This window comes from Chlamydotis macqueenii, chromosome 2 (assembly GCF_036417535.1).
Source record: "Chlamydotis macqueenii isolate bChlMac1 chromosome 2, bChlMac1.mat, whole genome shotgun sequence".
NCBI classification, from domain to species: domain Eukaryota; kingdom Metazoa; phylum Chordata; class Aves; order Otidiformes; family Otididae; genus Chlamydotis; species Chlamydotis macqueenii.
This window is the reverse complement of record NC_141557.1, coordinates 118,686,054-118,703,130: the sequence shown is the minus strand read 5'-3', so window position 1 is coordinate 118,703,130 and position 17,077 is coordinate 118,686,054. Positions and strand designations below refer to the sequence as shown.

The 17,077-nt window shown below is 43.2% G+C and overlaps 1 protein-coding gene across 1 annotated transcript in view; it reads right to left on the bottom strand.

The window, feature by feature from the left end:
* Positions 1 to 15,499, bottom strand: part of MAPRE2 (microtubule associated protein RP/EB family member 2) — a 94,725-nt gene extending 79,226 nt beyond the window's left edge. Inside the window, exon 1 of the mRNA XM_086740784.1 lies at positions 15,413 to 15,499. Within this exon, the coding sequence (XP_086596910.1) occupies positions 15,413 to 15,484 (72 nt within the window). The 5' untranslated portion in view covers positions 15,485 to 15,499. The remainder of the gene's footprint in view (positions 1 to 15,412) is intronic.
* Between the last annotated feature and the right edge of the window lie 1,578 nt (positions 15,500 to 17,077).

Genomic DNA, 17,077 nt, shown 5'->3' with positions numbered 1-17,077 from the left:
CCCCCCTCCTACAGTCCACTTCTGCAACAACTTGTGTCACCCTGCTGCAGCAACAGTCAAGAGACCACGCCCAGCCGGGGGAGAGGGTCGGACTGGTTTCCAGTTGGATGTTCAAAAAGTCCCTAAGGGGGTCCCTTGCTTCACCACGCTACATTCCTGGAGCCTATGCTTGCCAGCTTCTCAGATGCAGTTAAGAGACACAACCTGCCGTTCATGCTAGTGTGTGCTGGTGGTGGCCTGTTCTGGTTTTGTTAGTGAGGGGGGGCCTAAGGTGGTAGCTTCTGTAGGAAACTGCTAGAAGTTGCTCCCCTTTGTTTAGTGGACTCGGCCGGGCCTAGGGCGGACCCACTGCTGGCCAAGGCCGAGCCAATTGGTAGCAGAATGTCCTGTAATAACACCTCTGCGATAACGTATTTAAGAAGGGGAAAACAGAAAAAAAAAAAAGGGAAGATGTGAAGCAGCTGAGCGGGGGGCAGAGAGGGGGAGGCGCGAGCCTCGTGGGCCTTGCAGGCCGCACCCTCCAGCCACCCGCCGGGCAGCCGACTGGGCCCAACTCGGCCCAGCCCAGCTGCAAGAAGTGGAGAGGAGATGAGAAGGAAGTGAACAAGATGTAAAAAGGATCCTGAGAGGCGTCTGCCAGCCTGTTGTGAGGAACGGCTGCAGACACCAAGGTCAGTGAAGAAGGAGGGGGAGGAGTAACGCGGCTCCTGGCCAAGATTCCTCTGCAACTCGTGGTGAAGACCATGGTGGAGCAGGTTGTCCCCCTGCAGCCCATGGAGGTCCACGGAGGGGCAGAGATCCACCTGCAGCCCGTGGAGGATCCCACGCCAGAGCAGGTGGAGGCCTGAAGGAGGCTGTGGCCCTTGGAGGGCCCGCTGGGACAGCTGTTCTAGAGGGACTGCACCCCGTGGAAGAGATGACCCACGCCGGAGCAGTTTCACGAAGGACTGTGGCCCGTGGGAGGGACCCCACGCTGGAGCAGAGGAGGAATGCGAGGAGTTCTTCCCCTGACGATGATACAGCAGCATAAAACAAAGTGTGATGAACTGACCGCGACCCTCATTCCCTTTCCCCGCCCCGTGCCACTCGGGAGGGGAAGGTAGTAGAGATAATGTTAAGCCCGGGAAGAGGGAGGGGTGGGGGGAGGTTATCTTGTTCCCTGTCTCATTCTCCTGCTAATTTTAGAAATAAATGAATAGTTTTCCCCAAGTCGAGTCTGTTTTGCCCATGACGGTAACTTTAAGGATTTCTCCCCGTCCTTATCTCAAACCTTGAGCCATTTTTCTTATATCATCTCCCCCTATTCTCTCGGAGGGTGGGGGGAGCGAGAGAGAGACTGCGTAGTCTGGTCCCGATCGGGGCTGAACTACGACATGGCCTTGGATCGGTTTGGCAGACTCTTGCCTTTTGGAGTTCATGGGATCTTGGGATGTTCAGCAGACCACTGCTCTTCAGGGTTTATTTGGTCTTGGGAGGCTTTCACCTGCTCCCTCTCAGTGCATACTTTTCCTCCCCGTGAACTTGTTTTCTGGAAGCTATTGCTACATCCAGAAACTTCGTAACCTGTTAAACCTATTCACACAAACTGTCACAGAAGGGGCTTCCATGACAAGGTCCCTTGAAATGCTGTAAAACATTGATTTAATTCTGAGGGAATGCTCTCAGTAAAAAGAAAAAACCCAAACAAAACAAGAATTGGGCAAGAGGGAAATGAGAAAGCAAGCTGAAAGCCAAGCAACTAAGTAAAAAAAGACAGTAAAGAAAAGGCAATCTGCAGAAAACAATATATAACAGCTTCTAGAAGCACATCATACAGTCATACTATGAAAAGCAGTATCCATAGCTGTTAGTTCGAAGGACCGAGGAGAAAAGTTAGGACAGAATGTTATTAAGGTGATTTAAACCAAATGCCTTCTAGTATACTTGATGACATATTTTCAAAACTTTGTCGCAGGGAGCTGTATGTCCCATGTAGGGGCAGAGCCCTGTCTTCTGCTACTGTGTCTCAGTGGACTGGATGCTATCTACCATACTGCAGAAATCTTTTTTCCTCTCACCTCACCAAGGGCTGAGAATGTGACGTTGCATGAAAACAACTTGTAATACAAGCTGACAGTCACCTATGATTGCTTAAAATATCCTCAGCAGTTATAGAAAACAACTTCAAAACCAACTTATTTTTAGCAACTGAAAGAATTCAAGCAAACCCGTTGTGGCTGCTATCCAGGAATTTACAGAGTGGAGAATAGCTTCACAAATTACAGAAGTGGACAAACTCAGAGTGTAAATCAGAAAACAGTGTGTATCACTATTTACATATGCTTTCCTGTTGAAAAGATGAACTGAAAGATTAAGGCTTCCAGCGTCAAAGGAAAGAACTGCTGTTTTTATGAGCTGTGCATGAATCACAAAAACCAAAACACAAACCCCAATACACATAACAGTTGGGCAGATTTCTCAACTTACTGTTAACTAACAGCCCAGCCCTATGCTGTCTCACTGTTCCTGCATAACCGCCCTGCACCTACTCAGGACCAAGCTCTGCAGCAGTATATGAAAGGCACAAAGACTCAAAGCAAAGAAATCAAGTAACAGGGCTGAGTTTAGCACTGTCTCCAACTCCAAACCCATGAGAAATGTCCTAGTTTGACCCGGAATGCTTCACATGGAAGGCAGTCCCAGAAGACGCGAGATGCTGCTACCAAGCGCACAATAGAGCTTCCCACCTCTTTTGCTTTTGCCATTTCAAACACAGCTTTGTCCCAGTGGTTCTGCTTCTCTGCCAGTGCTCTGATTTCAAGTCATTTATTGGCACGAAAAAAGGTCCCAGAGACTTCTTATAAAACTCTGTTCCCTCCCTCTCATTTACAAAGCAACCAATCTTTTCTGGTCATTTACATATAAAGTAAATCCAAGCATGCCCTACTTAACAATGTAGTAGGGAAGACCATGCATCCTTTCTCAATAAGAATTCTCCTAAGCCTGCTCGGGAAGCCACTAGATTTTTCTCCTCACAGACAAGTAAACCAACTTCTGCCATTTCTGTTGTCCTCTCCCGTCCCTCCTCAACCTTTTGTAAACTGGACTTTCCAAGATGCAAATGCCTTGGAGACCACGCTGGGTTCAAAGCTCCAGCACTGTGACACACCTATCTTTTTGCAGCAGTTTACCTGCCCTCCTATTAACGAATACCTTCCCTGTCTTCCTGCCCAGTAACTTTTGAGATGTGGTAATTATCTTCCAGCTCCAGAAAGGGTGTAACAGAGCTCAGTTCACATGATTTTAGTTAGGGTGACAGATTTGACACACTATTTTTTTTGGCGTTACAAGTGATGCCAAGCCAGTATATCAAGCAGTAGGTGGCAGACCTAATAGGACGAACAGATGAGCATGTGTATTTATCACTCCTTGCATTTAGCAGCAGGCTGCCACATTACACTTAGCTCCTTTTCAACCAAGAAGTTTTGTTTTCCTCTTTGCTCCTTTTCAAGACAACAACCTTCCTTCACCTATTTGAGGCATGCTTTTCCTTAAAGTTTAGTTCAGAGTCATTGATGTCTGCATTTCAATTTCCATCACACTAATTGAAAGTCTGTCCTACCTGCGTTGTCAGTGCCTGTGTCTGTTGGCTTCTACACTCAACAGAATCACCAGTTTTGTTAGGCACCTGTCTGTGGTTTGCACATTGGACTGCAGTTTACTACTGATGCACTTTTGCATTATGCATTTTGACATGTTTTTCTGGTAGGTACTATACCATCTTACAGAATAGAGCTGGCTTAAGAATAACTCGAGTTGATCCAGTTTCTGCTTTGTTTCATACGCTGGAATCACTTAACACATTTCTTTTTAGTACTTTCCTCTTTATAAACATAAAGTTATGCTGCAGTGATGCATATGTTTTATAGCGAGGCAAGAAAAGCCAGCACTGATTAAGGTTTCAAATTATGAAGAATTTGGCAATAATATTTCCTTAAGGCACTCCAGCCTTAAGGCACTCCTTGCTCTTTATTTATGTCTCTGGGCTGCCCCTCGGTTTTGCTGGAGCAACTCTGAATCCAATCCACTCCGAAGCAGATACAGAAAGTGATCTAATTTCAAAGACACCTTTTTTTTTCAGATTAAAAAAAAAAAAAAAATCCGGGCCAGTTTCCTGTTTCAGTACACGGCATGGTGCTGTCAACAGTTGGGTTGGAACAACCGGGAAGGCAGGAACTCACTGGCTGGTACTGCTGACCAGAAACAGGTACGGGGAACAACTCCATTGAGTGAGCTGGAATATTAAGCCTTAAAAGCATACAGGAACGCCTCAGATATGGTCTAGAGACTGGTGGGTACACAGAGCTATGGTAGCACACACATCAGCTTTTCCCTGCTCAATATTGAAGGAGTAAGAGACAAGTGGAAGACACCTAGCAGGAACTGCTTTGGTCCAGGTCAACCCACCACCAATCCCCCGTACATTTATCATTTCCTGTCACCAGCTTTATGGTTCATTTTGTAGAATGGCTGAATTTTTATATACTTGATCTGCAACTTATAATTAAAAAGAAGGTTCAAGGAAAAAGCACTAAGGTATACATTCAGAGGTCAAAACCCCAAAATCTGTGTCTGTTCTGACCCGAGATATTTTCTGGAGTTCTTTTAAGACAGTAAAACCTGAAGTTTAACACGAGGAGTCCCAATGGCATAATAACATGTGAAATTACCCAAGCTGACATTCTTTGAAAACAAGCCTGCTGAACAAACACGCTAGGAAGTGCCCAAAGATAACTTTCACAGAAGTGTTACACAGCCAGCTGCAGCAAACTGTGGGACTCTCAGAACTGCTTCAGGGATATAAAATGTACCAGCTTTGGGACCAGAAAAATATTTAGAAGAACGAGTTGGTTTAAGAACTTTAAAAAGACAGATGTTTAAACTCAAGAAGTAACTTACATTTAAATGGCAGCCTTCACTGTTACCCTTACACTTCTAGATATGCCTGAGAAAAGCGAAGGTAACTCAGGGTACCTGAGATTAGATGGGCTGAATCCCCCTTTACTGTGGGATTCGTTTTTCAGATCTGTCTTTATAGTGAGCGAAGAAAATGAAGCACATCAGAGAATAATCAGCAAAAATCAGTCAGGTAGCCACACAGAGGGGGATAAAGGCTCCTACTAACCCCCTGTTCTAACACGCTGCTCTGCTATGAGCACATGGCCATGCCTGCAAGTTGTCTAGCTTACCAACCAGTGGTCTTTGCTAAGTTACAGAACTCAGTAGCTTTCTTTAGGAAGTAAAAATAATCTCTAAAACAGGGCAACAGTCACTACATGCGCCTATTTCAGACCAGAAAAGAGGCAAGGACAGGTCTGGAAAGCAGGTATGCAAATTCTTGCCCCTGGGAGAGAATGACCTTGCTGGGTGCAAGCTAGCTGGAGACTAACTTCAGAGGAAAAAACAAACAAACAAACAAACAAAAAGCCTGAAGGTCTTGGTGGAAGAGTTGAAAAAGATTCCCAGTATGCTCTTACAGTAGAGAAGGACAGCTCTGCACTGGGATGGGTTTACAGATCCAGGGCAGTGATTATTCCTCAGTATTCGAGGCTTGGGGAAGTGGTGTACCTGTGTACTGGGGAGCCACAAACCAGTGACAGACATACTGGAGCCCAGTCTACTATACCAAGATAGTTAAGGGGCTGAAGTATGTGATGCAGGAGAGGTTGAGAGAGTTGAGTTTGACCAGTCTGAGGAAGAGAAGGCTTAGGGTGTGGGGGATGCCTCAACTGCAACCCACAGCTACCTAAGGGGAGGGTGTAGAGAAAATGGAGCACACATTGACATTGCAAGAGGCAACAGGCAAGTTTCAACAGGGCAAATCCCGATTACATGTTAGGAAAAGTATTTTCATCATGAGGGTGGTTGAACACTGGGTCCAGTGAGGCTAGGAAGTCTGAATGCCTTTGAGACATTCAGAGCTCAACAGGCTCCTGAGCAGCCGAATCTGTCTGGGATGGCTTTGAACAGGACTTGGACAAGATGATCTCTTTCAACCTGCATCATCCAATGATTCCATGTAGAAGTATCATAACTGCAGGCTGCTCATTGCCTTCTTGCCTTACTCAGGAAAGAGAGCCCTCGCTTGGGTACTGGACTGCCACTTCAGACATCTCAGCCCTTTTAACAGCTGTGATGTGTCTTTCCCTGCCTCAAGTTCCTGAACAGGAAAATGGGACTGACTCAAAGATATAAAAATAGATTCCAGTATCTGTGGTGACAATGAAACAGCTAAAGTCTTGTACCTTGATTTTTATTTCAGTCCTTAAGAATCTAAACGTAAAATACATAAATATATTTATAATACATAATATCTAATATATAAATCCAAAAAACCAAAATTTTGCTCTTTACAGCACTGATGAAGTAGTTAAACAGTTCTTGGACTCCTCTTGTGTGAGCAGAATGGATTACTTGCAGTCAATTACAGATGTATAAACCTATGAAGGCTGTAAGGCTATAGTTTGTGGAAATGTCCTGTGAACCTCTGATTAGATAAGGTGCTGGCATGACAGATGAAGATACATTGAAGGGTGTAGCATCACCTCACTTGTATTGCATAGATCACCATATGTGCTCTGAGTCATAAACCAAAAAGCCAAAAAACTTTCAGTGTTTTCCTCCCATTTTCACCTAATCAATCCCAACCATCCAGTTTTCCTAGGTGATATGTAAGAGTCACTTTTCCACAGATCCACAATCCCTGGGTGCCAATCTCTGCTGAAAGGACTGTGTTAAATCTTTTACATTATTTAATCAGTGTTGAAAAGTGCTCAGGTAGTCCCAGTGATGCAATCACATCCAGGAGGTCATGAAACTCTTTGAAGAAGCATGTTTTAAGCCTTCTCCAAAGATGCTGAGGGGCAGATCCCCATTAGTATCTCATGTTTTAGGCCAATCCTTCAACCATTCTCATCTGTAAGGCGGAGGAACGGCACACCATCACTTCATACGCTTCTGCACGTATTTTAGGGGAAAGCAACCAGTGATTGCTGCACTCGGCACAGGTACCATGGCTTGAGTATCCTGGTAGGATTGGATCCCTCGGGGAAGTAGGCAGAGAAATGCTATTTGGTATTTATTCATGTTTCAAAAACAGTAAGTGCTGAGTTGCTCACCTGACCCAGGTAGCAGTAGCTCTGGTCACTAAGAGTAGCACAACCTCACTGACAAACCTAACAGCCACTTATATTCTCACTAAGGCCTTTTACAAGTGCAGGCTTCTGATCCTATCGGCCCATGGGGGCAACCTTGCATCACGCCTGCAAAATGGGAAAGCTAAAGTGCACTGAAGCTCGAGGACACTCACATTGTGGTAATGACCCCACACAAGCAATCAATAGAGCTAAAACTGCAAAACCTGAATGCTTAGCACAAAGGGAGCAGAGAGCCAGCTGAGCTTTTTGGATCTTGAGTGTTTATAGGGCTGGAAAGTAGAAAGGGGTCTCTCCTTTATATTAAGGGAAACAACGAGTGTCACTGAGGGGTTCTTCAAAGCAGAACTGTATTTGAAAGCTGCATAAGTACCTTTTACTCCCTCAGTTACAATAACATTGCCACCTGATCACAGCTTGCGAGCTTCCAGTTGAAGGAAAACATTCCAGACCACGAGATAAGAGTGACAGCTTATTACCTCATTTAGTTACTCTATGATACTACACAATTACAGCAAATCAGATGGGAAGGGGTTCAAAAGGTTGGCTGTCAAACTTCAGCCTCTCAAGTTAAGGTCGCTTTGTTCGCAAAGGATAGTTTGTATTTGAGGCCTACCAAATCAGAAGTTTCTAGGCTGCATTTTTGAGCTGCAGTATTTCCTCCAAGAGGCTGCCCTGCAAAGCTCACAGGAATTATTGTTCCTTTACATTGTTCTGCAGACAAAGAGACACAAAATACAGTGGACCAGTCCACTAACTTGAAGACTATGCATAATTTCTGCTCACTAGAAAAAGACTAACTGGGAAGCTTCCAAGTTATTCTACAGTATCAGGTTGAATGTAAACTTCCACAACATTCTGCTCTGGAAAGTTTTTCCTTCAGCACACTGCCTTTAAGTACTGATTTTGAGGAGCACTAAACTATTTCAGTAGTATACACAATTTAAATGTAGATACTTCTCTCACTGCCTTTCCCAGACACTCATGTTTTCTGTTTGCTGTCCAAACTAAGCAAGAAAAGTCACCACGTAACTGGAGAAAGGGATTCTTTGGATTTATATGCCATTTATACGCATATTATTTCCCTTATAGTTGACCGAACTTCTATACTGGGCAATTTTTCACTTCTGGAAGAAAAAGCCTTTTAGCTTAGGTTTGAAGCAAAACTCCAGCAGTTTTGGGGTCTGGGTTTTTTTTGGAGGGGGTTGCGGGGGGAGGGCGGGGGTTGTGAAAAAGTGCTTGGTACACCTTCTCTCTTGCATAAACCTACTCACTCCCTTTGCACCCAAGGCTCCCAGGATGGCAACGATCAGATATTTTCATGCACAACTGCTTTAATAAACAGTGTAGACATAAAATATGTGTGCAAATGTGAACACGCATTTTGGGGCTCTAAATAAAACTTTTGCAAATGAAATCCTTATTTCCCAAGCACGCACTTATTTAACAAAGCTCTTCACTTTTCAGCAAGATTAATCAGCTATTGGAAGTCCCTGTAACAAGATATTACTGAACTGAACATGCCTAAGGTGAATCAAGGTAGTAACTTGTGGAACAAATGAGCAGCCAGATAGCATCCGCAGCTGAAGCGTCCAGCATCAGCTGAAAGCAGGTGTCTCTCAGAAGCTGACAAGCAGTTTATGTATGCTCATTGTCTAAGTCCAATTTTCCTCCCTTTTTGGTAGTCAGCTTGCTTGTTAACTCACGTAGCAAAAATGCAAGATTCAACCTACGCTTTCCCATAAGATTGATTTCCCTGCAGGGCCTGTCTCAGACTCTGCTGCGACTCTCATACACCCTTCCATTCCTGGTCAAAACACGCCACACCTTCCACATGAGTCAACAGAGCCGGGCAGCATCTCCTGCAGCAAGCTTGGGAGGCAGCCGAGAGGAGAGCCCTGCCGTGCTTCCGTATAAACACAACCCTTCACTCCAGCGTCGGGTAGGATGCTGAGGGAAAATGCTGGTTTGGGTCAAAAATATTATTAGGAAATTGCAACAAGCTCCACTTGAGCTTCAATTAACCAGTTCAGTCAAGGTCACTGCTGGTGAAATATTCACAGGGACAAATTCTAATTCACCCAGATATTTAGTTAGCATTCTCAAGACAGCTGGAAGTCTTTGCAACGCTCTCAAATGACACTGTTTGGCACCTTATCAAACTAAACGCCTTTTGCCTGTCGAGACCACGAGCACATCATTTTACTTCAGTGTTATTCTGTTCTCCCTCAGCATAATGTGTCAGTTTTGAGAAACTGCTGTATCCCAGAGAAGACTGTCAGGGTTCAGCTTTCCTACTCCTTTTCGATGACAAATTGATGTTGAAGTTTAATTTCAGAATATGAAAATGACCGAGATAATATATTTTGACATACAAGATGTGTAAAGAATAATACAACTGAGGCTGTCTCAACTTTAACCAAGTGTCGTAGTTCATGACATGTAACATCATGACATGATGTTACACTGGGAAGTGCACTATTTTTAATCCCGGAAATACTCCTGCTTTCCTTTGTCCACAGAGATGCTTACAACCTTTTCTTGTTTGAAGTGTTGAGTTCTTTCCCCTACTATCCCACACAGGAAAACAGGATGTGCAAGCCAGCGTAACAGTTTTCCAACACTAAGAACTCAATATATTCAGGAACATAAGTTGCTGCTTCTTTTACAGTCGATTTGTTAATTTGGAATAAAGCCACACATTTTGGCAGTCCACATCCAGAGGTGGGCCTGTCTCTGCTTGATACCAATAGAAAGGCAGCCAGTAGCACAGTGACAGAATCCAACTGAAAGAGAATTTTCATGTTTATAAACACACACAGAGCTATTTAACTGTTGTGGGGCTTAGCTGCGGGTGCACGCCACAGTGGGAGCTGAAAGTGAAACCCCTCTGCCGTCAACACGACGCACAAGTGGACAACAGGAGATGCCCAAACAAAGTACTGGGCTCGTGCCAGAAATCGGAACCAAAAGGCAAGCCCAGCAACAAGTGGAAATAAACTCTCCCAGGGACAGCATGGAATTTCTTCAGCTTCAGAAGCCAAAAAAATTAGAGAACTAGAGAAGATAGGAGGGAAGGACCCTACTGCACAGGATACATAGGGCATGGAAGGTATACATTATTAAAGGGCTTTAATCCCACCTACCGGATATCTCTCCTGTTGGTAAGTGCTTTTTCTTCCAACATGTATTTCTATGTTCTAATTCAATCAGCTTTGTGGGCTGGAAGTCTCTAACACCTCACTTATCCTCATACAACAGAAGAGTGGGTGGCTTCCCCATGAAGCTCAGGCCAGCTCCAGGCCCCACTGCAGCCCTCTGCAAGCACACAGGCTGATACCCAGCTCCCATCGATGACTTCGGAGTGGGCTTGCCAGCACCTCCCAGGATCAGCCTGTATGCTTAGGGCTATGAGAAAGTCAGAGATACCATTCAGTTTTACCTCAGATGTTGCTCTGCGCAAAACTTTTCCTGCAATTTGACATTTTAGAATTGACTTATAAAATGTGAAGAGGTCATCATGAAAAAAAATACATAGATAAACACCATACTACACAGCAGGACATACACAGGAAATAACTCAGAGGCCCTATACACTGGACCGCCAATCTCAGTGGATTTAAATAGATGCATTTAGGATACTTCATAACATAAACATTTTATATATGTCTTATTGCATATCACTGAATTCAATAAAACTTGGAATAAGATCTTCACGGTCAAACAGCGGAAGGCAGCACTTCGAATTTCTTGCAGCAGCACACAGTGCATACTGTAACAAAGCAGCATTAGCTCCTCTGTGTCACATTGTTTTAATGGACAGACACTGTACCAGTAGCTACGCGTTCCTTTCAGAGGAAGACAAGGGATATCACTGCCATTGGTCAGACAAATGTTTCTTGTTGGTCCTTTCCACAGCTACATAATAAGTTCCCTGTCATTTGACAAGCCCATCGTAGGATTTCTCTGTCTGGTTTTCTAACATGATCCCATGTTGTCTGTAGTCCCTGCATCCCAGTGAAGGATTATTGCTGCAGAAGAAATGATACATCATCCTAAAATCATACACGGGATGCTAATCACATCCTTTACCTGATGTAGCCTTCAAGCATCTTACAAACACCCCTCAAAAACATTGTCTCAAGCCAAGTGACATCTGACTAGCAGTTAGATTTATCTCTCGGTTTGTTATTTAGATCCCAGTTATCTAAGGAGAGTTTTTATTGTATACCACATCCTTTATGACTCCCCTTCTGGCTTGCACAAAGAAGCTGAACTTCAGGCTTCTTCCTTGTTACAGAAATTGTTGTTATTTGCATGACTGTCAGGTGGACAACTGCAAAAACTGAAGTCTACATGCTTACTGTTTAAACTCAGCAGCCTGGTCTGAGTTGGACTAAAACAGGGCAGCAGAGGCCAGCTGACTCTTTCCTCTGACAACACTGCTCTGAGAAAAAGCATTATTTAAGGAAATCCAGTCACACTAAAGAAACTGCAGTGATTTTTAGCATCTGTAAGATGTCTCTGATGTCAGGACCCCATAGTCTAAACAAACCACAGCTGAACAGGAGACTCCACAGAGGCATGCTGATTCATAAAGCTGTAAGGCACCCAGCTAAGCAGGGTCAGCTTGGAACTTCTCAGTGGCACAGGTAAAACTGACTCTGGCTGACCCAGGAATGTACAGAAAATGCAATTCTGTCCTCATCCATGAGTCAGAAAACTCTTTTTTTTGGCAGTAGCAGAAGAGATGGTGGGAAACAAGGGGAGACACTGAAGACCGTGCAAGGCCAGCAAGGTTTAAAGGACATGGACCAGTTGGAGAAGGTCCAGAGGAGGGCCACAAAGATGATAAAAGGGCTGGAGCACCTCTCTTATGAGGACAGGCTGAGAGAGTTGGGGCTGTTCAGCCTGGAGAAGAGGAGGCTCCGGGGAGACCTGATAGCAGTCTTCCAGTACCTCAAAGGGGCCTACAAGAAAGATGGGGAAAGGCTGTTTAGTAGGGCCTGTTGCAATAGGACGAGGGGTAATGGTTTTACAATAGAGGGGGGTAGATTTAGATTAGATATTAGGAAAAAATTTTTTACGAAGCGAGTTGTAGAACACTGGAACAGGTTGACCAGAAAGGAGGCCCCATCCCTTGAAACGTTCAAGGCCAGGCTGAATGAGGCTCTGAGCAACCTGATCTAGTCAGGGATGTCCCTGCTCCTTGCAGGGGATTGGACTAGATGACCTTTGAAGGTCCCTTCCAACTGTAACCATTCTATGATTCTATGATGGGCATATAGACTCAGAAGCTGCTGTTGCGATGGGGCCTCTCTCATAGAATCATAGAATGGTTTGGGATGGAAGGGACCTTTAAAGGTCATCTAGTCCAACCCGCATGCAAGAAACAGGGACCTCTCCAACCAGAACAGGCTGCTCAGAGCCCCATCCAGCCTGGCCTTGAATGTTTCCAGGGATGAGGCATCCACCACCTCTCTGGGCAACCTGTTCCAGTGTTCCACCAGCCCCATTGTAAAAAAATTCTTGCTTTCCATCCACTGTGCCCTCCTTCTCCTCCTGAGAACCTCCCTCCTCCCTCTGGACCCTCTCAGGCCACCCACGCCAGCCCCTTCCCCACAACCACCCCTGCACTCACCCGCAGCGAAACCTGCAAGCTGCTCCACATCCCTCCCCCAGCTCAGGTCTGAACGCACTTGTGTTGTCATGCATGAATTAAGGAGGGAGAATCCAGAGCAAGACATAATTTTAGCATCCACCCAAACAGGCTGAAGTTTTGTGCTTGAATCTCTGATAGCAAAAGTATTTAAATGTGAAGGGACTAACAGAATACCATGTCAGAGTAACTCAGTTGGCAGAGTCAGTCTTCATACATCACCTCAAAGAAATAAGTCACTAAGAGATCGTCATTGCCCATCTGCCTCTTAATTACTCAGCTTGCCACCAAGAAGTCATCTTCGTAGACTTCCTGCATTTAGCACATACATGGCTCCAGAAATCAAAATCAGGAGAGGAAGATGGCACCCTTAGGCTTGTAGTTTGGCTACTCAAAAATAGTCTTTTGAAAAATTACATACATTTATCAAATATAGTAAGTAATTGGCCATAGGACGGTCAGTAGTCCTTGACTCATCTGTGTCGAACAGCAGGTTAGTGTTCGAACTACACTAAGTAAGTATTTTATTCCACGAATATTGCTTTTCACATCACAAAATGACAGAGTTCACTTCAATCCCTGCTTAGAGTAGTGGCCAAATTTACAAACACATTAAGCTATGCAGTGATGTCAAAAAGCAAGTAGTTCTACATCACCCACTTGAAAAAGCTCAAGCTTTCTCCCTGATCCAGAAAACCCATCCAGATGTATCCAAGAGCAGAAACATCTAGGATTGTCTGCCAGTATTGAAAGTATTTTCCTCTTCCTTCCATTTACTGTAGTAATACAACAAAAAATAACAGCAACTATTTTTTAAGAGTTTGATCTACATCAGGCACTTAAAATAAACGCAATGCACTTAAAAATACTTATGAACCATCTGAATGCAGCATGTCAAACTCCCGGAAGAATGGCAGCAGATAAAGCCAAGGGGACTCCCTTGCAGGAGATGGCTCTGCTGTCAACCAGGACTCCTTTCACCACAATCCAGCACAGCCACAATTGGTTACATATCAGTAAAAACACATGGCAAAAAGCAGAAGTGACCACACTGCTCAAGTTAAGCATCCTACAAGTTTAGTATCAACAGCAAAAGCTCCAAAGAAAAACCACAGCACTATCAAGGTGGAACTGTGTCTATTCAAATGCAAGACGCATTTATTTTCTCATGTCTACTAATCACACAAAGTCAAAATGCTCTGAGAGCCTCTCCAACTCACATCACACCATTTTGCCCAAGAGACTGTCAGTCAGCTTTTTGCCAGCTACATTAATTCACAGTTTTGCTTATGGCTTGAAACAGAGAACCCACCAAGACCATCAGTTTTGTGCAAACCATTACTTTGGTTATTTTTGTAGCATCTGGTAGTTACATGAGTATACTCTGGGAAATAACTAGTAGACCAGAGACTCTCAAATTATTTCCCGTGTTTTGGGCATCATGAACAAAAAAAAAAAAAACAAAAAAACAAAAACCAACAGTAATAGTGAATTCTACTCCTTCTAAACAGGATGCTCACAAGAGAAAACTTATTATTCCCCTCCAGTCTAGTTATGTACAGATAGAGTAACTGGAGGAAAAAGTTAACTTTTAAGATACTTGTCTCTGGTTACTTATTAAGCTCTCAAAGAAGCTTTCTTCCATTTTCCCAGAGGTGTCAAAGGACCTCCTAAAAAGTATTTTCAAGGTTTATCGCCCTCTTTCCAATTCCTTACAATTCTGCTTTATCATTACACCAGCAACAATCCCAAAGCTAGGTAACCAGTGTAATGAGACAGGTATTTTTTTTTTATGCTGACCAGTATTCTTGACACATCCATGCTACACACCCTACACTGTCATGATCACTTTTTGATACAATGCATTTGACTTCAGTTGACGATTATGAAAGATTTCACCCAGTCATCTTGTAAACTGACACAGATCTGTCTACAGAAGTATCGTAACCACATGAAGACCTCTGTTCAAAAGCAAACAAACTTTTATAACGCCTAATCTCATTGAGGGACACTCATAGTAACTCACGAGACCTCTGCTGAACAGAATAACTTCTGAGCAATTACGTGCATGCATACGTAAGGAAACTGTGATACAGTATAAACCAAAAATGATGGCAGGTTCCTGGGTGCATCAAAAAGTCATGACTGAGTCACAGCAATTGTGCAATAAAGCATAGCATATCTTGTATTTGTATGCTTGAGAAATTAATATTGGTGTGACTTAGGAACAGCAGCGCAATTATGACAACCACATTAACCTCAGTCTTGTGGACAGGTGGTGGAAATCAGCCCTCAAAGTCATCCATCTTGGAAGCCTGACCATCCTCTGATAAATAGCAACCTCTCCAAACTCTAATTAGAGTTTGGGGATGTTTTTTTAAGGTTGTTTTTTTCCATTTCAGTTAGTGTTACAGGAATACAAAACCATAGAGAACAAAACTCCAACTACACATAGCAGAGAAAATACAAACCTTTGAATTACAGTGACACTCAGCACACTGACACAGAAGTATTACGTATAAAAACAAACTAAAGTAGCAAAGAAGACTCCATGACTTACCACACCTCGCTGTTTCAATGATGCATTTAGAGGAGCATCCCCACCATTGGAATCTTTATGAGGCCTTGACATAGTAGCAATTTTTTCTTCTTTTTTTTTTTTTTTTTTAAAAGATAAAACCCTGTTAAGTAAAACTGACAGTTGTCATAGACTAGTAGAAAAGAGCTTCACCTAGAAAACTTCCTTTTATAAACTTCACCATGGGTGTGGCTAAATGACTGGCTCCACCTTTCACCCCACCCAGAAACTCAGAGAGCCTATAAAAAACTTCTCTGGAGCAAGATAATAATTTTGTCAACTGGTCATGTGCCCTGTTTAAAAAAAAAAAAAAAAAAGTAGATAACTAGTTGACAGTTTCACAAACTAATGAGAAAAATGCACATAAACACAATTAAAGTTGTCTCTCATATTTGCTGTTCCTGCAACATGGCCTACAAACATGCAGTGAGTGAGCTTGCTTGGTTGTCTGCTTTTCAAAAGCACTGCTGTAACAACCTGAGGGAAGTCTAACAGCTTTTAGTGTTTATTTGTGTTAGAGATGCATTATATTGAAAATCAACACATCTGTGGACTTGCAGCAATTACCACTCACATCACCTGTTGACGAGCCTCCACCATCAGTGAAGGCTCCTGTTTTCATCACGTACATCACAAAGATAATGCAAGATCAAAGCCCTTTGCATGCCTCGTTAAATCACACACATGCCCCCACTGTGGAGGCACCACCACCAGTAAAAAGTAGAATCTGTTCTTCTGCCTTCTAACCACTCTACACCTTTAAAAAAAAAAAAAAAAAAAGTCTACTTTCTTTTTTCTCAAGAACTAATTTGGGAAGATGGGGAGATGGACCAGGATGTTGCCATTAAGGCAATATTGCCTGTAGATTTCTATGTTGCTTTTGTGTGTAAAACAAACACATCTAGGTATCTGCACTCTTGTGTCTTACTCAAGTTTTTGTATTATCCCAACTGATATTTTCTGTATTTAAAAATAAAAGTATAAGTAACTATAAGCATAGTGCTTAAGTTTGGGTTTTTGTTGGGTTTTTTTTTTCACTGAGTAGTTGAGGTTATCCTGGCACTCCTGAAGGAGCTTGGGTGTGAAACTGGAGTTCTTGAGGTGTTTGGCAGGAGCTCAACTATGCCTCTATCATCTGGGTGTGCTTTCAAGGGAGTGATTAGGAAATTATGTTCTTGTTAACAAGATCTGTGCAAGTAGCGGCTATTATGCCCAACATTTCCTGTATTTAAGCTGAAGTGATTTCTCCACCTTGATATGAAGTATTTTCTGGAGAATTAGTGATTTGGACCAAATCTTAACTTTAAAAAGTATTACAAGAAGAACACTCATCCCTTTGCACAGAACCAGGTCATTTCTGTCTGAAAATGCTAACTGGTCTTTAAAATGCATGTATCCTTGTTGAACTTTTACTATAAAATTATAAGCTTAATACTACCTGTGTTCCTCCTCCTCGGGTGTCAGCTGGAGGAGAAAAGCCACCTTCATTGCAATAAGAAATTCTGCTTAATAAACTACAGCATTCACTTTTCATTGCCTGCAGAGGTACAGAAGTAAGACAAAGCATCTTTTCCTTTAAAATCCTTATTAAAAGGACAAATACTTGTGTCCCTTTCTGTGGCTGGAAGTCTGTAATCTCATGCTCCA